Source organism: Hipposideros armiger, unplaced genomic scaffold (genome assembly GCF_001890085.2).
Source record: "Hipposideros armiger isolate ML-2016 unplaced genomic scaffold, ASM189008v1 scaffold_22, whole genome shotgun sequence".
Lineage (NCBI taxonomy): Eukaryota > Metazoa > Chordata > Mammalia > Chiroptera > Hipposideridae > Hipposideros > Hipposideros armiger.
In genome coordinates this window covers 3769012-3792624 of record NW_017731372.1, presented here as the reverse complement: position 1 = coordinate 3792624, position 23613 = coordinate 3769012, and the positions used below count along the sequence as shown (strand labels likewise).

General features: G+C 37.9%; 1 protein-coding gene across 1 annotated transcript in view; it reads right to left on the bottom strand.

Moving 5' to 3' along the window:
- PLA2G4A (phospholipase A2 group IVA) overlaps positions 1–23613 on the bottom strand; it is a 141131-nt gene that overhangs the window by 51671 nt on the left and 65847 nt on the right. The window contains exons 6-7 of the mRNA XM_019635430.1: positions 15427–15464; positions 11519–11660 (exon numbers count right to left, since the gene is read on the bottom strand). Coding sequence (XP_019490975.1) covers positions 11519–11660; positions 15427–15464 — 180 coding nt within the window. The remainder of the gene's footprint in view (positions 1–11518; positions 11661–15426; positions 15465–23613) is intronic.

The window sequence follows — 23613 nt, the reverse complement described above, 5'->3', positions numbered from 1 at the left end:
GAGTGGTGCCACTACACTTCCACTCTTTGATCCTGGGAACCACTATTAGATGCTGACTCAGAGCATATACAGCCTCCAGGAAAACCTTGCCCCAACCTTGCAAGGGACTGCCACCTAGCTGGCACTATAACTGAGTCTTCAAAAGACTGTTCCATGGTTCCAGTAAGAGAACATGGCAAGACTGGTGAATTCCATCACATGGGGCCCATTGCTATAATTCACTTGCAATGAGGCTAGTTGCTTGAATAGAAGCAATGCTGCATGGAATAATGTGGCAGCATATCAGGCATTTTATAGGTTCACAGATGATAGTTTGGCAGAAGCTTTGAGGGCAGGGAAGGCAAATGTGTATCTAGAGTAACTATCTATTCAGGTAAAACAAACCAAACAAAAAACACTGCCCCTTCCATGGTGGAATTGGTCCAATGAAATCAATCTGCCATGAGGTAAGCTCGCTGATTGCCCCAGGGAATGGTGGGGATCATTGTTGGCCTCTGATGCTGGCAGACTGGGCACTCAGCAGCAGCTGTAGCCAGGTCAGCCTTGGTGAGTGGAAATCCATGTTGCTGAGCCCAGACATAACCTCCAACCCTGCCTCTGTGGCCACTTTTTCCATGACCCTATTGGGCAATGATGGGGGAACAGCTGAAAGAAGCTCACTGGTATCCACAAAATGGGTCATCCTGTCCACTTGATTCTTAGAATCCTTCTCTGCTGAGGCCAGCCTTTGGTGGGCACTGACATAGGACACAAATATATTCACATTTTTCATCTATGCAGAAAGGCACCTTTCTCACCAATTTTCTAATCGTGTTCCTTCAAGGTCCCTAACCATGCAGCCAAAGCACTGGCCACAGACCATGAATCTGTATGTAATTACTCATCTGGCCATTTCTCCATTCCAGCAACATAAAACACCAGTTTACGCTCCTTGAACTTCTGCCCACCCCCCCACCCGGTAAGATGCCTCTTCACCACTGTCCTTCAAAGATGTCCCAGAAAGGGCTGCAGTCCTGAAGCTGTCCACTTTCAGGTGGCGCCTGAATATTGTGTAGAACCACCTGTAAACAAGGCCCAAATTTTCTCTCCTCTGTCCACTGATTCCAGGGATCTCGCCCTTGAGGCTATAAGTCAGGCTGGCAGAAAGGGGGTAGTGTAACAGGAGTGGGCGCCATGGGCATTTGGGCCACTTCCTCATATAACTCACTGGAGTCTCCAGGGCCTGTTCGGCCCAATCTCATAGAGTACTCCACTTCCATTTGAGGATGGACTGCATCTGTGCCCACCCAACTTTACAGATTGGCGGGCCCAACAACACCCAGTTCATGATAATCAGACCAGGTCACAAAATTACAGGTCTCAGGTGGTTAAGTGTTTGGTCTCTACTAAGGCCAAGTAGCAGGCCAGAAGCTGGGTTTCAAAAGGACAGTAGTTATCCAGAGGATGGCAGGGCCTCACATCCAAATCCTAAGGGCCTTTGTTGCAGCTCGCCTGGAAGAGCCTACCACAGGCTGTAGACAGCACCCCCGTCTGCCACTAACGCTTCACGTACCAATGGATCTGAGTGGTCATAAGGCCCAAGTGGCAGAGCCCCCTGCATAGTAAGTGGGCCCTCTGCAGAGCCTTATCTTGTTCTGGGCCCCATTCTAAACTAGCAGATTTTTGGGTCACTTGGGAAATGGTCCTGAGCAGCACACCCAAATGAGCAGCATGCTGCCTCCAAGGTCCAAAAGGACCTACCAGGCATTGTACCTCCTTTTTTTTCCTTTTGTTTTCTTTTTTGGTTTGTAGGAGGGAACAGATGCAACAACCTTCCCTTCCTCTGAGTAGGGATATCTTGACATACCCCACGGCACTGGCTCCCTAGACATTTCACTGAGGTAGAGGGCCCCCAAAGTTTTGCAGGATTTATTTTCCACTGTCTGACATGCAAATGTCTTACCAATAAGCCTAGAGTAGTTGCTACTTCTCGCTGGCTAGATCCAATCAATCAGCATAACATTATTGACGTAGTGGGCCAGTGTGATATCTTGTGAACAGAAAAATCAATCATGATCCCTACAGACCAAATTATGACATAGGCTGGATGGAGAGTTGACATATTCCTGAGGCAGGAGAGCAAAACTGGAAGCCAATTACTTCTGGTGGTCTTTATCAACAGGGATGAAAAAAAAGCATTTGCCAGATCAACAGCTGTCTACCAGGAAGCATGTGATGCGTTGATTTGCTCAAGCAATGAACTATGTGTGACACAGCAGCTGCAATGGGAGTCACTGCCTAATTAAACTTACGATGACCCACTTTCATTCTCCAAGATCCAACTGTCTTCTGCACAGGCCAAATAGGCAGGTTGAATAGGGAGGTGTGTGGAATTACCACTCTCGCATCTTTCAAGGCCTTCCTGGTGACAGACGTTTCTACAGCCTTTCCTGGGTTTTGGTTTACTAGTTCCCTACATAGAGCTAGTGCTAGTGGCGCCCACATGGCCTTTCCTACCATATTTGCCCTCACTCCACAGCTCAGGGAACCAACGTTGGGAATCTGCCAGCTGCTGAGTATATCTTCCCCACTTATGCATTCTGGAAGTGGGAAAATAACACAGGATGGGTCCAGGGACTCAGGCCTCCTGTGGGGGGAATGGGGCTGAAACCCCATTCATCACCTGACCTTCATAAGCTCTTACTCTGATGTGTGGACCACAGAGACATTTTGGATCTCTGAATGAGTATCAGTTCAGAGCCAGTGTCCCATAGTTCCCAAAAGGTCTGATCATTTCCTTTTCCCCAGTGGACAGTTACCCTGGTCAAATGCCATAAGTCCCTTTTGGAAAAGCTGGGAGAAAGACTACCAGCATACATTTTTGGCAGTGTACTGGGTCCTTCTCAAGGTGACCCAACATCCTCTTCATTCCAGGGGCTCTGGGTCTATAAACCGGCTCCAGTCTGGGAATTGAGGGGCCATGTCTTTCTCTATCTCTTTTTTCTTTTAAAATTACATATATTATCAGGAGTTGCCTCACAGGATTATGGAGATTGGCAAGTCCAAATCTGCAGTATAGGCTAGTAGTCTCCAGACCCAGGGGAGTTAATAACGCAGTTCTAGCCTGAAGGCCAGCAGACAGAGACCCAGGAGAAATGAAGGTACAGACAAAGTCTAATTCTGCTGAGAATTCCCTCTTGCTCAGGGAGGCTGATCTTATTGCTCTAGTCAGGCCTTCAACTGATTAAGTAGGCCCCACCCACATAATGAAAGGCAATCTATTCAAATTCAATGATTGGACTGTTAATCACATCTAAAATCACTCAAATTGACACATAAAATTAGCCAGAAGAACCCCACTTCATGTTTTAAAAAGGCAAGAGAAAACTATACAACCACCTAAGCTAAAATTAACAAGTCTTAAAACGATGCTCAAAAATTATAAAAAATACAGAGCAATTATTCCTTTAACAAAATTACTCATTTTGTTAAATTATTCATTTAGCAAAAACTTTTCTATTGTTAAGTGGGAAAAATGTGATTCTTCATATATAACAGTAATGATATTATATAAAATTCATTTCATAAGAAAGTATTCAGGAAAATATTGACCTAAAATACTTTACATACAGTCCTTTTTAATATACCTAGTCAAGTTGGTCAAATGATTGATTTTCTAAATTGCTGAGAGTCTTTCATTTTATTGATTAGTATGAAACGTGACTGTGAGTCAAAACAAGTTGAGAAGCATTAAAATTTTCTATGCGAGTTCCTCCTTGGTATCATAGGTAGGTGGTTATAATCATTTGAATTGTTATGTGTTTGGTGTTTTTTGTTGTTATTATTAGGAATTATCACTAATAAATTATTCCTTTATCTCTTCTCATTGATAAGATCAGGTAAATAAAGAATAAAGATGTCTTGAAGTCCACATTACTGGAATTTACTTCTATGTCCTCTTTCTAATTTGTTCCAAATCACCAATATATTCCTGCCAGTTTGGAGAAAAACCTGGTACAAATGCACAAACAGAACCCTTTTTTCCTATATTTCTGCTCAGAGTCAGTTTTCCAAAGTGCCAACTACTCCCACATCCCAAAGCACAGAGCTACATCACCTGACTATATCTGCAAGGAAGTGGCCAAGACCTAGCTTCGCAACTCTCAACTGACCACTTCTCACCAACTTATTAAAAAGGTTGGAGATGCTGAGTTGAAAATTAGAAAGCTGACCCTAAGTGTAAAAGAGAATTTAAAAAGTAGCATTGATTTTTTTAAAATGATTAAATATAATAGCGATTGTATTAAAACTATTTAGGATGTAGGCTGCTTGTTGGTACATCCTAGGTCTTTACATATTATTTTGATTAGAGAATAGAAGCAAAGATGACAATTACTGAGTCTAATAGTTTACCAGTGCATCTTCACAGTATCACCAATACCTTACAAAGTGATCACCACAAGTCTAATAACCCTCTGTCACCATACAAAGTTATGACAATATTATTTACTATATTTCTTATACTGTGCATTATTACATCTCATGACTTTATTTTATAACTGGAAGTTTGTACCTATTAATCTACTTCACCATTTTTGCCTCCTCTCCTCAATCCCTCCTCCCTGGCAATCATCAGTTTTTTCTCTGTATCTATGAGTCTGTTTCTGTTTCTGTTTGTTTTATTTTTTTTGTTGTTGTAGATTACACATATAAGTGAAATCATATGGTATTTGCCTTTCTCAGTCTGTCTTATTTCGCTTAGCATAACACTTTCTAGGTCCATCCAAGTTGTCACAAATAGCAAGATTTTATTCTTTTTTATGGTTAAGTAATATTCAATTCTATTCAATTCTATTATATATATCATATATATCGTATCTTTTTTATTCATTTATCTATCGATGGGCACCTAGGTTGTTTCCATGTCTTGGCTATTGTAAATAATGCTGCAATGAATATAGAGGTACATATATCATTTTCAAATTGGTTTTTCATTTTCTTCAGATAAATACCCAGAAGTGGGATTTCCAGATTGTATGGTAGTTCTATTTTCAATTTTTTGAGGAACCGCCATACGTTTTCCAAAGTGGTTGAACCAATTTACAATAGCACCAACAGTGTACGAGGGTTCCCTTTTCTGTACATCCTACCGACACTTGTTATTTTTTGTCTTTTTGATGATAGCCATCCTGACAGATGTAAGGTGGTATCTCATTTTGGTTTTGATTTCCATTTCCCTAATGATTAGTGATGTTGAGCATCTCTTCATGTGTGTATTGGCCAACTGTATGTCCTCTTTGGAGAAATGTCTCTTCAGGTCCTCTGCTCATGTTTTTATTGGATTGTTTGTCTTTTTGAGGTTGAGTTGTATGAGTTTTTTCATTGTTTTATTTTTATTTTGGGTACTAATCTCATCTCTGATATATCTTTTGCAAATGTCTTCTCCTATTCAGTAAACTGCCTCTTTGTTTTGTTGATTTCCTTCACTGTGCAAAAACTTATTAGTTTGTTGTAGTTCCAATTATTTATTTTTGCTTTTGTTGCCCTTGCCTAAAGAGACACATCCAAAAAATATTGTTAAGACCTCTATCTCAAAGAGTCTACTGCCTTTTTTTTTCTTCTGGAGTTTTATGGTTTCAGGTCTTACATTTAAGTCTTTAATACATTTAGAACTTATTTCTATATGTAGGGTAAGAACATGGTCCAGTTTTATTTTCTTGTATGTATCTATCCAGTTTTCCCAACATAATTTATTGAAAAGACTGTCTTCACCCTACTGCAAATTCTTGCCTCCTTTGTCATAGATTAATTGACTATATAGGCATAGATTTATTTCTGGGCTCTCTATTCTGTTCCATTGATCTATGTGTCTGTTTCTGTGTTGGTACCATGCTGTTTTAATTTACTGTAGCTTTGTAGTATAGTGTGAAATTAGGGAGTGTGAGACCTCCAACTTTGTTTTTCTTTCTCAAGGTTCTTTTGGCTATTCAGTGTCTTTTGTGGTTCCATATAAATTTTAGGATCGTTTGTTCTAGGTCTGTGAAAAATTGAGGTCCTTAACTGGATGCTGCCTGTTGAAAACTGGGAAGAGACAGTCTCGGTGTCTGCGCTGAAAATTGAGTAGGACTGTTCTTTGCTTGACAAGCTGCCACAACAGCCCACTTGACCTTAAAGAGGCTGTTTAGCCGGTACTGATTAGAAAGTGAAAATCTTGGCAGGGACCAAGGGGAGTAGGAACTGATGATACCCTTGGACAAGGAATAACAAAAACGGGAAAATGTTACTTGTGTTATGGGAATGGGTGGTGTTGAATATATCTAAACTGGTTTTTTTTTTCTACCAAGAGAAAAATGTCTAGACCCAAACCAAAACAATAACAACCAAAGTTTTAATTCTAGAAATGACTTCCAAAAACCTGAATTTAATATGCTTGAAGACTAAGCCAGACAAAAGCATAATGACCTAATTCTCCATCTGTTGCAGAAAAGCCAATTTCTATTACGATTAGGTCACATTTTATCTTCCCAGCAAGACTCCTTTCCACAAAACATGGAGTAACTAGGGGTTGTGACAGCATCTTTCCATTTGAAAAGGAACACATAAGAACAAAGGCCAACTAGACTTCTGCACCAATGCATCCCCCACACATTTCTAATTGAACAGTTCAAACTAGAATCTTTTCTTCCACTCCTTCTCTACTCAACCCATGCCTCCTCCTAAAACCTGACACTGGTGTTCCTCAGATTTGAGCCCCTAATCTCTCTTTCTAGATAATTTATCCCCTGCACGTAGTGCCAAGCTACTGCCTAACTCTGTGCCCTGACTCATCGAACAACAGATCGACCGAGAGTCTACTGTGTAGTGGTGCCTATGCCAGGAGCTGGGAATATAAAAGCGAAGAACACAGACACTGGCCCAGTCCTCGTCGAATTTATAGTCTAATGGAGAACACAGACATGAAATGAATAATTTATACAAGTATTTTTAAGTATAATTGTGGTAAATGCTGAGAAGATAATGTGCATATTTGTGCCCTAAGAGAATATAGCTGAGAGAACTAACTTGGACTTGGGAGAAGGGAGAGAGGAGGTGATGAGAGTGACAGTCTCAGAAGGAGTGACTTATGCACTGATTACAGGATGGGTGGGTGTTAGTTAACGGAAAAGCGGGTGGGGTGCAGAGAGGTGTGACCCAAGGGAAACACCCTGCAGTGAGAAGAAACAATGTATGCAAGAGAGCCCACTGGGAAAGGGTTCTTTCCCAGTGGAGACGTGGAACTAGTGGGGGTGGGGCAGTTAATTTGGGATGAACTGGAAAAAAGATGAAGCTGGAGAGATGCTGTGAGGCCAATCCTAAGAGCAGTGGAAGGATTTTAAGCTTGGGTTTGACAGAATCAGATCTGTGTTTTTAAAAGGCTACTCTGAATTCAGCATGAACAGAAAGCGGGGAGAGGACAGGTATAGCAGAACCACAGAGAAGGAGAGAGGGTTTTACGCTCAGGTTTGGGTAAGCTGAGTGTGAAAGGTGCGGAATACAAGTGAAGAAACCAAGGAGGTGTATAGATACCCAGGTCTGAAGCTCAGAAGAGAAGTTCTAAGTTGTTGATACACATGTGAAAGTCCTTAGCACACAGGCCTTGAGTGACGTCATGGAGGGACAGAAAATTCTTAAGAAGCATGCAGAATGAGGAGAAAGAGAGCTGAGGACTGAGTCTTGAAGAACTGTTATATTTAAATAACTTGCAGAGGAAAATGATCTGGTAAAGGGATGCAAAGAAGCACAATGAAAGCAAAGAAAAGGTGGTGAGTGAAGGGTAAAGAACATTTCAAAAAGCAGAGCGGAGCTTTGTCATTGCAGCTGCAGGGTTGGGTAAGACAAGCCCAGATGAAGGGACTGTGCATTTCTTAGTACTGGAGACTGGTGGAGCTACTGCAGTAGAAACATGAGAGCAACGCCTGAGCAAAGTAAGGAAGTAGAATGAGATTACGTAGAAAACTTTGAAGAAGTTAGTCTGTGAAGGTTAGGGGAGAAGTAGAGCAGAAAGAGGAAGGAGACGTACAATCCAGAGACTTTTATTGTTGTTGTTGTTCCTTGCTTTCTCTTTCTATGGGAGTTTAGAATGTGTTCATATTTTTATAGGAAAAAAATCATACAGAGTTAGAGTCAGGCAATATAGGTGGGAGTGGCCCTGAGGACTGGACACTTGATCTACTGAGGTTCCTATGGTTTGCAGTCCATGTCTGAGGTATATCCATGCTTCAAATAAAAGGGCTATTTCTTCCCCTACCCTGACAGGGGAGTGGCAAAAAATAAGCATCGGATGTACAGTATGTCAATCCTATGGCAAGAAATGAAGGATTTGTCATCTGATGACTTTTAATTTCTCTTTGATTAGGAGGCAAGTCTATCAGTTGTGAGGGGAGTGGAGGGTGGATCTGCAGCAGGGAGTGAAGGAAGTAATTGTTTCAAATGACTGGAAAGGTCTCTTAAACAAAGACGATGGCCATGAAGTAACAGAGGTATCTGTTTCCTACTACAGTAAAACCTTGGATTGCGACTAACTTGGGTTGCGAGTGTTCCGCAAGACGAGAAAACATTTCTAATACATTTTAACGTGGTAAACGAACAATGTCTTGCAATATGAGTAGTTTGTTTCCGGAATGAATTATGCTCGCAAACCAAGGTATTACGGTATTTCCTTTCACAAACTCATTCCTTAAGGCTTGGCCACTCTTCCACTCTGGGATGACAGTTCGTACTAGAGGGGAAGAAGTTTTCCCCCTTAAGGCCCCTGGCTGGGTCTGAAGATTAAACTGACAAAGAGAGTAACAGGAGAACAGCCTACAAGTTGACATTATATTAAGTTTTACATGACATGGGAGCCGTTGTAAGGAAATGAAGACCTGAAGAAACAGCTAGACCTCAGTATTTGTACAGGTATGCTAGGTTTGATGAAGAGTGGGCAGTTGTGTAAGGGTACAGGCTAGAGAGTATGAGGTAAGCTTAGGAAACTGGAGGAAATTTAGCAAGGCATGTTTGTTCACATTCTTTAGAGTATCCCTGTGTCTTTGGAGATAAGAGTTCTTTCTTTCTGGTATAGGGAGGGCACCTTGCACTTGGGGGACTTTATGACCTGCTTCAGGGGAGAAAGATGGGGAAGGTCAGAGAGACCTTCCCAATTCTGCTGCTTCCTCCTCAAACCCCCTCAACTGAAAGTATTCAATGTTATAGAATTGTACACTTGAAACCTATATGATTTTGTTAACCAACATCACCCCAATACATTTAATTTAAAAATTAAAAAAAAAAACAACCGTCTAATACACCAAGGTGACCTATCCTGGTTTGGTGTGTCCTGAACACCATCACGCTATCACTATCATCTCTACTACAGAGAGAAAGAGTGGGTCACCCTGTTGCAAGCTCTAACACCCTTCCATTCGCACCTCCTTTTAAAAGAATTTAACACATCACTGTTTTATCTGCTTAAAAGTCTTTCTCCCTAGTTAGGTTTTAACCTCACCAAGAAAAAGGAGTGGTCAGTATTAACCATCTCAGTTTTATTCATCTCTGGTTCCTAGCACAGAGCCTCAACAAATGACAAATGGCAGAAATGGAAAACAAAAACAAAAACAAACCCTTGAAATATCATTTTTCTGTTCCAAGGGTATAACAAAACAAGGCAGGGAACAAAAGCAGGCTGTAGAATTGCTGCTGAAAATTTTAATATAGATAAGAAACAAACACAAAAAAATTTCCCAGAGAGCTAGAAACTTCTGAGTAATATGCAAAGAAGGAAGTGTTTTCAAAGGCTAACATAATCAACCACAAATGCTGCTAGGGATCTACATGGTGACAGCAAGACACGGGACTGAAGAGAAGTCTGTCTTTTTTTTTTTTAATAGAAATTTCAGTGGTTTTACTTCTCCTCCTAGCTTCCTTTTAGCAAAAATTCTCGATGAGCAACATCCGATCTTAGAGTTTGCTCGCATAACAACAGCCACTCCAGCCCCAGAAGATTGGTTTTCCATCCCTATGCCCCTTAAAAACACACTTGGATACCTGCAGTTACATGTGGGATGGGGTGCCCATCTGGCAAACTTACTCAGAATTTATGTCTCATTTCCCATTGTATCTGGTACTTAATTTATAATAATCTTGAATCCTGGGTCTGTGGGCATGTATGGGACTGTGTGTGTGTGTGTGTGTGTGTGTGTGTGTGTGTGTGTGTGCGCACGCGCGTGTGTGTGTGTATTTTCCACTTATGTATTTAATGAAAATATTATCTTTCTAAAAATATATTATGTTTATTTAAAATATTCAATTAACAAAAAAGCTCAAAGAAATAAGTAAAAAATTACTTGATATGCCATTAAGAAGCAATGTCATTATTATAATTTGATAAGCATCACTGCAGTAATTTAAAAAAAACCTTTTTAAATTAAAGTATAATTGACATATAACATTATATTAGTTTCAGGTATATAGCATAATGATTCAAAATTTGTAGATATTGTGAATTGATCACAACAATAAATCTAGTTAATATCCATCTCCATACATAGTTACAAAAATAATTTTCTTGTGATAAGGACTCTTAAGATCTACTCTATTGGAAATTTTCAAATATGCAATAAATATTATTAACTATAGAAGCAATTTTTTGTAGATTTCAGATAGAAAGATAGACCAATGGATGAATGGATGGATGAATAGATGGATGGATGATAGATAGATAGATAGATAGATAGATAGATAGATAGATAGATAGATAGATCAGTGAAGGGATAGTGAATAAATAGCCCAAAATGGGATTACATAAAACAGGATTATATAATAGCCCAAAACTGGATTACATAATCCAATTGTACTTATTCAATAATCAGTGCATTTATTTTACTGGAATTTAAGGAAAGAAAAAGAAGTTAAAGTATAACTGAAGGATTGTACTTTCAATATTTGTTCACAAAAATGTTTTAATTTTAAGCTCTCTCAATAATTAGTATTCTGAAAAACATTAAAATGTGGAGGTCATTATGTTTAGCTACTTGGTCAATTTTGGTTGATATCTTTTAACTTCCTGCTATGAAATAATAAGAATTGGAAATATTTCCTTTCCTCCCCTATTCACATCTACCTATTTCTGTTCATTATTTTATTAATAAGATTTATAACATTTTCTCCTTGTTCAGTAATGATAATTCCACAGTAGTTTAATCTTAGTCTATATTAAAATTAATCCAATGATCCTTTTGTATCTGACACTAAACCTTTTCTACTAATGAAATGAAGGTCTTGTCTGTGCATAAGCAGGTCTGTGCCTCTTTTAAAAACTATATCTGATACATATTTTCAATATGGGCAGCATTTGTGATGACCTCAAAGCATTTCCATTTATGAAACACTTACCTTTCATTATCTTAACAAACTGAAGACATAATGCTCAATGTCAATGTTTTCATATTTGGGTGACATTTGGGAGAAAGTACAAACAAAATTCTTATTAAATTACAGTAACGTTGAGAAATTTCCAACTCACATCACGTGTAGAATGCAAGCCTTCACTGTTCTTTGGACCCAGGAGTTTCTTCATGTTTTCCTTTATGTTTTCTTTTCTCTGCTGTCTGAACATTTTCTCCTCATCGCACAGAGCCATGCTGAATCGAAGGTCTGGGGATGAACTGTATATAAAACAGACAGTCATGAGCCGAGGTCCCCAGTAGCCTTGTTATACATCACCCAGTCCCTGGAAATCCCCAGTAGCTACCCTGATACAGGCTCACTGCTGCCTTCAAGCCATTTCCTAAGAGGGGACCTGAAACAAGAGTATAACGCGATAGCTGTCTTAAAGTTGCATGTTCCAAGGCATGTTTTCAGAAAACAAGGAGCATGAGCTGTTTCAGGAAAAACAAATAAGCAAACAAAGAGTAGTGATATTTGATCATTACAAGTAATATTTTAATTACCACTTCCCAAAGGACAAATATAGATAACTTACACAAGATCATGTATAATTAATAATTTATAGAAGAATAATTAATAAAATAGAATAAATATTTAATTTCACCAGCAAGATTTTAAAATACAGTTATTAATAAATCAGTAATTTTTATTATAATTGTTATATTATAATTTTTATAAACAAAAATATTTTAAATATCTAGTTATAGTACTGGAAAAGGGAAAATAACACCCATGCATTCATTTTGGAAATATGAATTTGCACAACACTTTTGTAAAGTGATTAGGCAATGAGCACCAAAAGTAATTAAAATGTGTATTTCCATTGCTCTAGTAATTCTATTTCTGGAGAGCTACCTTTAGGGAAGTAACTCTAAATTCTGAAAAGATCATTTAACTGTACTATCATACAATAAGGAAATGGTCATTAAATTGTAGTATATCAAAGTATTGGATTATATCAAACCATAATTTGGATTATATCAAACCATTATATCAAACCATTGAATTATATCAAACCATAATTTGATTATATCAAAACATTATGTTACACAGTTATTAAATTTGATTATTATAAAAATTATGTAAGAAAGGGAGAAAGGATAAGAGTGAATTAGCATTTTTAAAGTCAAGTCTTGGGGTAAACTCTTCCATTATTATTATTATTTATTATAATATATTAAGTTGGGTATCTTCTAATCACTTTAAGAAATAAAAATATCACCTGCATAGTTGTCTCTGTGTAACCCCTTCAATTTATTTCCTTTTCTGCTCCTCAGAGGCTACTCTTTATTTTAATGTATTTCTTTATAATTTTACAATATATGTTTATGCCCCTAAAAATATTGAGCTGTCGGAAAAGTCATGAAACATTTTTGCAATGAAAAACAGAAAAAAATATGTCATGACTTTTCCGACAACCCAATATATAGGGTCATTTTGCCAGTTTAAAATTTTTTGATAAATGCTATCATCTATACGTATTCTTCAAACTATTTTTTTCATTAACCATTTCGATTTTGAGATTCATCTCTGTTTATATAAATAGAACTAATTCAAACATTTTTACAATTGTGTGGAGTGTTTTCAATATATGAACACAGCATAATTTGTTTATCCATGAACATTGAGGTCGCTTCCAATTTATTTTCAACTATTACAAGCAGTGCTGTCATGAACATGGAATGCATGTAGAAGAGTTTCCTTTAATACATGCAGTTTACAAAGAACATCTCATTAAATCATCACAATAGATATACTTACAAAATATTCTTTTCTTATTTTACGAATGAATAAAACAATGATTAGAGATCATCAATCATTAACATAATTAGCAAATAATTTATTTAAATTCAGGACTTCTCATTCTGAGACTCCTATTTCTTGTAATATACTATCCTGATCATTATCTTACCACAAGAAGCATAATTTTTACAGAATCTACAAACAGAGCAAAGAACATAGATGTTTAGAAGGTAGCAATACAAAAATATCTGGAAGAAAATATTTTAAATGCTGAGTAATTTCATCAATATGGTAACAGAAGTATGTTTCATTTATTTCTTCTCTTATGTTTTATCTTTACCCAGTTAATTTTCTTTTTTCACTTATTTTTGGGTTTAATGGAAGACATTCCATGGAAAATTTGATTTTTCTTTTAAAGAAAACATTTCCATTTTAGAGTCAAGATGCAAGTTAACATAGAAAAATAGAGTTGGATTAAATGTCTTTATAAATATATAGTAAATTGCTTCTGGACCTATGTACATTATTTAGCTGAATTTTTTCTACATTTTTTGATAACTTTTTTTTTTTAAGATTTTTATTGGGGAATTGGGGGATGGGAACAGTGCTGGGGAATTGGGGGGAGGGGAACAGACAAGTTGCTGTCGTTTTGTTCTTCAGTCTAGCTATGGAGGACGTTGCTTCACTGGCCCTAGTTGGCACCATCATTGCGCTCTTCCCGGGTGAGGCAGATCAGTCACCGGCTTCTGGATGGCTGCTCACGCTGGCTGCTGGCTACAAGGTAACTCATGGCAACCCACTGCCACAGGGGCTGCAGACTATGCCATCGCAGGTGACTCACGGCAGCCCAGCTCCAGGTTGAGCTGTTGTTCAGCATATTAGCTGTGGAGGGCAGTGTCACTGGCCCTCATATGTGGGATCTGAACCAGGGCCCTCTGGTGTCCCAAGCCAGTTCTTAACCATTGCGCCACTCAGCTGGCCCTTTGATAATTTTTTTTAAAGACCATTTCTTTTACACAATATGGTCCTAATTACATCAGTGAAGACCATTTCCCATTAAGACAAATATTAATAGCATTATTTTCATAGTCAAATAACTAAAATATTTCTAATCTCATGCCAAAATAAACCACTTTGAAGCGAGTCAACATAATGCAAAATAATACAACATTGTGATTTGGACTGTCCTTTGATACTTCCTGACATATATTGAGGGACTGTATTTATTTATGCCAATAATTTACTAAGTTGAATCAACATCTTCTAATGATCAAAATAAAAGAAAGAAATGTCTAGGGGAGGCCGGTTGGCTCAGGTGGTTAGAGCACAGTGCTCATAACACCAAGGTTGCCGGTTCGATTCCCACATGGGCCACTGAGATGCTCCCTCCGCAACTAGACTGAAACAACTACTTGACTTGGAGATGATGGTTCCTGGAAAAGCACACTGTTCCCCCTCCACCCCCCCAAAAAAAAAGGAAAGAAAGAAAGGTCTAAATCCAACGTCAAATATATTCATTATCATATATTTGGCAAATCACAAGGTATGAGAATGTGACACTAATTGATGTGGCGTTTGTGTAAATAAAATTTGAGCTAGTAACTTTGGTAAAACCCACTTCAACAGGGAAATTCAGAGACACAGAGGTTGAGGGAGGTGGGATCTACTGAACTCTGCATTAGATCAGTGATCAGCTAATCCTCAAGGCAGGCCTGACTCCCCTAAGAGTCACCATTTGAAAATAAATGATTTTTCACCTTTCATTTTTGGAGGCCCCTTAGAAAGAACAACAACTTTCATGGAACTGTACCATTTGTAATCCTGCTGACCACTTTGAGCAAAATCAGTCTCCATTTTCAGTTTTTCAGCTTTATAGTTTCCTGTTTATGTTCACTTTTTGAATATGTATCTAAAACAGCAGTAGAAAATAGGCTTAAATAAGCCTAGTCATTTCTATGGAAATAAATACATAACTTGGGTGGGAGGGGCTTTCTCTTTTAGGCCTTATTCCGACATCTATTATTTTACCAGCAAACTACAGAAAAATTAAGCAAAGAATATTAGATTTATTTTTGAATGTTGTAGTTATTAGAAGAGAGCTAAAGAGAAGCAAAGTACCTTTAATACAATTTTATATTCAAAGCTGTTAAATTATTTCATATATTAAAAGTATAATTTTTAACAATTAAAATAAGTAGATCATTCACAATATTTTCCATACAATGAAATAAATGCACTTACCAAACCTCAAGGGACAGTTCCAGAATCATTTCAGTGACCTGAAACAGATATATTAAATTAGGTCATAAATGAATGTGTGTTACATATAATGCAAACAACATCAAAATAATTTGAGTTCCAGATTATTTTCAATGTAAAAAAATCACCCTAATAATAAAAGTAACATAGGTCCATGAAGACCTTAAATTACAGGTCTATTTCAATAATTTTTTTTGCTATTTTTTATGATATGTCTACTCAATAAGTCACTTCAGCAAATATAAAAATTGTGTCTGCAAGGTTGTTTTACTCATTCACTAAAATGAAGTAGTTCAGTTCCATAATCATTATTCACAAAACAAAAATTGCCTGAGATCTAAAAACGATAAAGAGGGCGTGTCTGTTATTCAGTAGCTGTCCCTGCGTCTCCATATCAGAGGCTGAAGTGGCTGAGAAGTTAAAGAAAGCCTGAGTGAAACATACAGCGTGTGCATTTGCGACATGTGTGGGCTGTAGTAAACTGGAAACAGAACAGCTATCCAAGATGGGCAGCGGGACCTAGAGACCAGTCACTGTGATCAGCTCAAGAAACATCTGCAACTGGGTCTCAGGTTTTTATTTTTTATTTTTTTAAAGATTTTATTGGGGAATTGGGGGAGAGGAACAGTGTTGGGGAACTGGGGAAGGGGCACAGACAAGTTGTTGTCCTTCAATCTTAGTTGTAGAGGGCACAGCAAGCTCAGCTCCACGTCCAGTCGTGCCGCTCAGCTCAAGGTGCTGTGTTCAATTAGTTGCGGGTGGGAGTAGCCACCTCCTATGTGGGAGTCAAACAGGCAGCCTTGTGTTAAGAGTGCAGGCTTTATCCACTGAGCCATCAGGATGGCAGCTCAGCTCAAGGTGCCGAGTTCAGTCTTTAGTTGTGGGCGGGCATAGCCCACCATCGAACAGGCAACCTTGTTGTTAGGGGCATGTGTTCTCACCAGCTGAGCCATCCTGCCACCTATTGGCAGCTCAGTGGCAGCTCAGCTCGGGTGCAACATCACTGGCCCATGTGGGAATCGAACCAGCGACCCTATTGCTTAGAGCTCGCACTCTTGAGCAAGCTCGTAATCAACTGAGCCACTCGGCTGGCCCCAGGGTTTTATTTTTTCACGCTATGTGAGCCAACCAAATTTATGGGAGGACTTCATTCTGCCAATGGGCCAATTCTGAGTTAATAGAAAAAGAGTGACTAATATCCACAAAGCAGAAAGGATATTAAAAGGTGTCTTTCCAAGACTATGAATCTGTTGTATAGAAATAACTTGTCAATATTCTCCCTGTCATTAGTAATGAATAATGTAACTTTAGGTTGTTATGAGAACCAAACAAGAAAATGTTTTGAAGCTTGCTGCACAATTGTAAGATTGTGCTAGTGTTTTTATTATATCAGTTACCATAAGACTATAGTTAGAGTGAACCTGTTCAATACCTTCAAATAGAACAGAACTAGGAAATGCTTCTTAAAACACGGAGAGGATATTTTTAGAACCGACATAAAATGCTATAGATAATTGGCTTTGTTCCCTTTTTGGTTTCAGGGAATGGAAAAAAACAAGCCAGAAGGAGCTTTTCAAAAGGTTAAAATAAGTTCATGGATAATTCTCAGTACTAAATTTTATGAGCAAGAAGAAGGTATTGAAGTCATCTGTACAAAAATATGCTGCTCCCACTAAACTCTAAGCTCTGTCTTAAATAGGTGTCTATTACTAGTTCATTGCACAGTGTCTGGCATACAACATATAATCAATAAATATTTGTTAAATAGCTATGCATGTGTATGTGAGAGGGAGTAAGCACATCAGGAAATCTTTTCTTATCAAGAACATCTCATTTCTACTCGAGATAAAATCATGGGCTAGTCCAACCCAGACAGTATTTCTCATGTATGGAATTCTATGAAACTTCATTCATCAGAACAGCATATAAATATTACTTTGAAGTTAATAAATAATCAAGAGTCTCAGTACAAATGGTTTTTATTTTTTTTAATATGCCCAGATGAATCATAGTTCAGTTAGAAGTCAAAAAGGTGATTGGCTTCTAAACAATTAATGTAATTGCTATCTATTCTACCAATGAAAGCACTGCTCAGACCATATCCCAGAACACGTTATATCTAGTCCCCATTTCTAAATTTCAAATGGAGTCTTTCCCAAAGAGGGCTTGGGAAAAAATTTTATATTGGAGATTACTTTGGATAGTTAGTAAGAAAAACAAGGCATGGATAAAACATGGTCTTTTTTTCAAAAAAAACCACAGGGAAGCTAATATTAAAATAAGATTAGATTTACTATTTTTATCTCCAGGTGGCAAAAGCACCATGGGAAAATTGAAATAAAAAAACCAAAAAAACAAAATTACAACCCAATGTAGATTTTTCTAATAAATGGAAAGATTCAAAGCTGGAATGGGCTTTCTAGTCCGGTGTGCCACCTCATGACAGAAAGCGCTCAGGGGGAAGCTGACTTCCCAACTGGCAGGTCCCTAAGCCATTTATATATTAAAATAGTCATTGCCTGAATATATCTAATATCTACTTATCCTGACAACTCGATAAATAAAAGCAAAATCAGCCATGCTATGTTTCCAGTCATATTTGTCTTTTCCACAAGAGTGTCCCTTCTATGGCCAGCTGAGTGGCTCGTTGGTTAAAAATTGGCTTGGGAACACGAGCTCTGAGCAGCAGGGGGGCCGGTTCGGATCCCACCTGAAGGCCAGTGACGCTTCGCCCTCTACAGCTAAGATGGTGAACAACAGCTTGACCTGGAGCTGGGCTGCCATGAGTCACTGGCGATGGCGTAGGCTGCAGCCCCTGCTGCAGTGGGCTGCCATGAGCTACCGTGAGTGGCTGGCAGCTGGCGTGAGCTGCAGTGAGCCACCGTGAGTGGCCATCCAATGGCCCGCAACCGATCTGCCTCACCCGGGAAGAGCACAATGATCACAATATCAACATGGGCCAGTCAAGTGACGTCCTCCACAACTAGACTGAAGAACAAAAGGACAGCAACTTGTCTGTTCCCCTTACCTGATTCCTTAGCATTGTTCTCCTCCCCCAATTCCCCAATAAAATCTTAAAAAAAAAAAAAAGAATGTCCCTTTTACATCCACCCACAACATTTGTTGACTATTCATGTTCCTTGACAGACTGAGAAGACTCTTTAAATGAAGGCAGGATGAGAGAAGAGAAGACATGGGATTTTTTTCTGCCATTTGGAGCATTACAGAATGTGTGGCCGTGGTTCTGGTCACATGGGTTGGGATTTCACTTCTACACATTGCCCAGAGGAAATTGTAAACTCTCGAATGTGATGTATGTACTGTGTTCAGACATGCTATGAGGATTCACATTCACAATCTCTCCCCACCTTTTACCTAGAACATGTCATTCAGATAAGAGAGCCACAAGAATCTGTACTTCCTATGAGGCATTCAACAATTATTGTAAACTCCTTCCCACACACTGCAACCAGCTTCTCTGCAGGAAGTCTTCCAGGTTGCATATCAAGGCGGTAAGAAGGAAAGGTGACTAAATCGCTGGGGCGTTCCCAAACCCATAATATTTAGCTAGAAATCAGAGCAAAGGAAGAGAATTCCACCTCTTCTAGGAATTGCAAATGTAAGAAGCAGGATGTACTCATTGCACATTCTTTTGGGAAACAATAGTCTCTTCTTTGAATTCCACAGTGGAAAGCAATATTAGATACTTACAGTGGGAGGTGTTTAGCTGGGGTACAGGGAGGAGAGATAGAGGATATATATATATATATATATATATATATATATATATATATATATATATATATATATATATATTTTCAGACTTTAAAATAACTTAAAAGTAATTCTTTTGCAAACTTTCCCAGGGTCATTTTAAAATAATAAAGCTAAAGCAACAAGCATAGTGCCTGGCATTAAAGAAGTTCTTTGAGCCTTATTATTACAAAAAGATGTATGCAGCCAAATAATTTTAAAACTTGAGAATCTATACTGCTATTAAAGAGCTCTTCAAATATGCCATGCTTTCTCTTATTATTATACTGCAGTATTTACAACCTTTACTTTCAATACAACATCATTTTGATTCTCATCCTTCCTAAGTCCATTTACTTTTTTTCTTTTGGTAGAAACAAAGAGCAACTAATCAACATGTTGACTCAATAATTATTTACATCTTTCAAGAAAATTACATGGTATTTTCTGCTTTATCTGTATTTACCTGACCTGTGAAAGATAAAAAATAAAATTACATTAAAAAACTAAGGGTCATTTTTACTAAGAATCATGCTTCTGCACGCTGTAACTTCATCCTATGAAAAAGGAACTGAATGTAGATCTAACAAGGAGGCAATTCAAGTGCAGACAGAAATTACAACCCCACCAATGCAAGCTAGATCACATTGAAATAAATTTCACATGTTTAAAATTGAAAGAGACACTGCCAAAATCATTTTAAAAAATATATACGATTTTCTCTTTTTTGATAACACTGAAAACTAACATTTATTTATTATTTATTATTGAGATATTATTGACATATAACATTATATTAATTGCAGGTATATAACATCATGATTTGATATTTGAATATATTGCAAAATGATCACTATAGGTAAGTCCAGTTAACATATATGATCCCTTAATAAAATAAAATTTTAGCATTTACTACCAGGAATCATCTAATCCATCAACTAAGAATTCAGAATAATTATGCCCCTCAAAATATCCCAGACAGTATTAAAAGATATGAAAAATTTAAAAAGATACACTATTTCCCCTGCAGCCATATCCACTCTATCTCAGAGTTTTCCTCCTTATACTTAATGATGATCTCTCTTTCCTTAATTTAGGTCCCTTTTCCTTACATGGACATTAGAAACCCTGAAAGAGCTGTGTAATCAGATTTCCTAGAGCACTACCACCAAACCAAAATACTCTTGCCCACCAATGGGAATCTATCAGACTCTCTAGGTCTCTTTTTAAAGCTTCATTCACTTTTATTACACCTGTCTGAGCACTTTTCAGGTCTTCTGAATATCCCATAAGTGCATTAATTTATCCATTCACCCAAAAATGATTCCAGTGCCTAATGTGTGTCAGGCTGGGTATGCAACAGTAAATAAACTGAAGATGTTTTACTCCCTAAAGGAACTTAACTCAAGGAGAGGACCCTAAAGATACAAGTGTATCCTAAAATGCCCTGTAATTTAAAACTTATAAGTTGCAGAAGTGTCAGAAAAGACCCACTTCAGTTTCCATCACTAGTATCCCCAAATAAAAATGCATCCTCTCTTTAAGCCAGGAATTGTTCACCATCTTAGCTGGAGAGGGTGCAGCGTCACTGGCCCTCATGTGGGATCCGAACTGGTGGCCCTGTTGCTCCAAGCTCATACTCCCAAGCCAACTCTTAACCAATGAGCCACTTGGCCAGTCCGAGACATAGCTATTTTTAAACACTAACTTCTAAATCAAGATGGCAAATTAAAACACTGCAGTGGAAACTTAGGGTTACCTTCCTCCAAGTATTGGCCAAAACAAAACTAATTTCATCTAGAGAATAGGGCTCTGTCCTACTTTAAAACCTTAACATTTTCTTAGTTCTCTTGAATTGGACTACCCTGTCTACATGAAACACACTAAATTCTGAAAATACTATATCTTTCCACTTTAAAAGCCATACTTGATATATTCAGTAATAGGTGACGGAAGCATTTTTGAACTGTGTTGAAACAAATGATCACTAAATTTATAGTCTCTGCCTATATGTAAGTTGATTTTGGTCAGTAAGTTCAAACAAGTAAGTTTAATAGTCATTTGTCAGTTTCGTGATGCACATGACAAATAGTTAAATAAGGCCAGTTACAATTATGAGCATATCTAATATTTATTTAGTGCTTACTGGAGCAGGCACTGTTCTAAAACTTTCCATGTATTAACTCATTTAGCTATAGCCATAACCCTAAGAGATAGTATGTATGTGTGTGTATACATACATATATATATATATATATATATATATACACACACACACACACACACATATATATATATATATACATGCTATATGTTGTCATATATATATAACAACTCTGATGCTTTCTAAACTTATGACTCCAACAAACACAATCTAGTTGGAAAACAAAAACTGTGGAGCCAGCCCTAAAATTGGTATTCTCCTCAAAAAAAAAAATTGTTTTTTAATTGGGTTGAGTGATAAATCATAGTCTCAGGAAGGGCTGGATCCGCTGTAAGTTTCTGCTTTCCAAGTTCAGCTGATCCCTACTACCCCTAAGCCATGTTTCCATTCACTCCTAGTGATGCATTAATGCTGTCACGACATTTATTCTCTCAAGTCACCCATGACTCACTCCTCAGACTCATATCTTTCGACACAAGTGGTCTGATAAAGCTGCATCCACTTTTTGTTTTCAATATTAAATACGCCCTGTATTGTTTTACCCACTAACTTTTTGCTTATTAACGTTTCTGAGGAAAAAGCCAAATGCTGTTGCCCCATTAACCCGACCAAAAACTTTCCATGAATCATTGCTGTCAGTAAGATAACATCCAAATTCCAATATCTTGAATTTGAGCTCTGCTTTGGTCCAGTCTCAGTGTACCTGTTCTTCCTTCATGCACGAATGCCCCGCACCCATTGCACTCGTCTAGACACTGCTTCCTGAACATGCTTGTCTTGTCTACTTGCATGACTATGAGCAAAGGCACAGGCTGTTCTCTTCACCAGAACAGCCTTCCACCCAGTTAGCGACCGAACCACATCCTTCCTTGAAGGACGAGCCTAAGCCATTGATATCCACTGTAACCCACAGTGGTCCACTTCCCCATCCCCCTTGGCCTCTCTGTCCTCATCTCTTATCATTCTCCTTACATTACATTGCTTTCTTTATGTTCCACCCATATGCTACTGTTTGCTGCTACTCAACATGCCAGGCAAACTTCTCATTCAGGGCCTTTCTACTCGGAGGAACTTCTGCCCTCAGATATCATTAGAAATGCTTCTCTTTGCCATAGTTTTTAAACTGAATTTGCAACCGCCTTCATATACATATATATACTTGCTTCTCCTCCTTCCCTGGTTTACTTAGCGCTTATCACTATCGCTACTTAACAGAAGTATTTTTTACTTATTTATCTTACTTCTTGTCTACCTTACTAAGCAGAACAAAAGTTCCATGAGGACAGGAATTCTTGTTTGTTCATAGCTGCATCGATAGTGCCTACAGACTGTCTGCCACACAGTAGGTGCTCAATAGTTATTTGTGAGATGAATGAATGAATGCATGAATGAATAACTCCTTCTTATACCTCTCATTGCACATATTATTTACATTATTTATTTGGCACTTAAAATTATAATATGTAAATACTGAACTCTAGTTGACGTGCTGAAGTGTTTAGGGGTAAAGCATACTGTTGTCTGCAATTTGTTTTTCAATGCATTCAAAAAGTAAGATGGTTTGATGGATGGCTAGATAGAGACATATGTGGCAAAGCAAATGTAGGAAAACATTAACTGTAGAATCTCAGGTCACAGTTCTATGGGGATCAATGTACAAATTTTTCAACATGTTATATGCTCAAAAATTGTTATGATAAAATTTGGCAAAAAATATAAGTGTTTTAGAAAGTCCCTTCCCTGACTATATAAACTTAGTGCCCACCAAGTGTGCTCTATCGCATCCCTCTACTTCATTTTCTCCCTAGTATTTATCGCTGGCTCATGTTTTGGTTTTCCTCTTGCTGTCTGTTGCCTGTTTACCTTTCCTACTAGAATGTAAGCTCCTCGTGTTCACCTTCCCTATTAGAATGTAAGCTCCTCGTGTTCACCTTCCCTATTAGAATGTAAGCTCCTTGACAACCAGGATATCTATCGTGTTCCCTGCTGCTTGCCCATCACCCAGAATACTGCCTGGAAAATCACAAGTGTTTAATAATAACTGCTATGTATGTAAATCAATGAATAGATGTCTCATGATACTGCTTATCATTCTGGGGGTACCAAAAAAAATGTATCCACATGACTTGTATTTATCTTTTATGATCAGTATATATTGAGTATTACAATTTTAATACAGTTTTTCTTTCCTTTCTTAAAATGTGTATACATTTTTTTGGCACCCACTATATTGGTTATCTGTTTATATATAT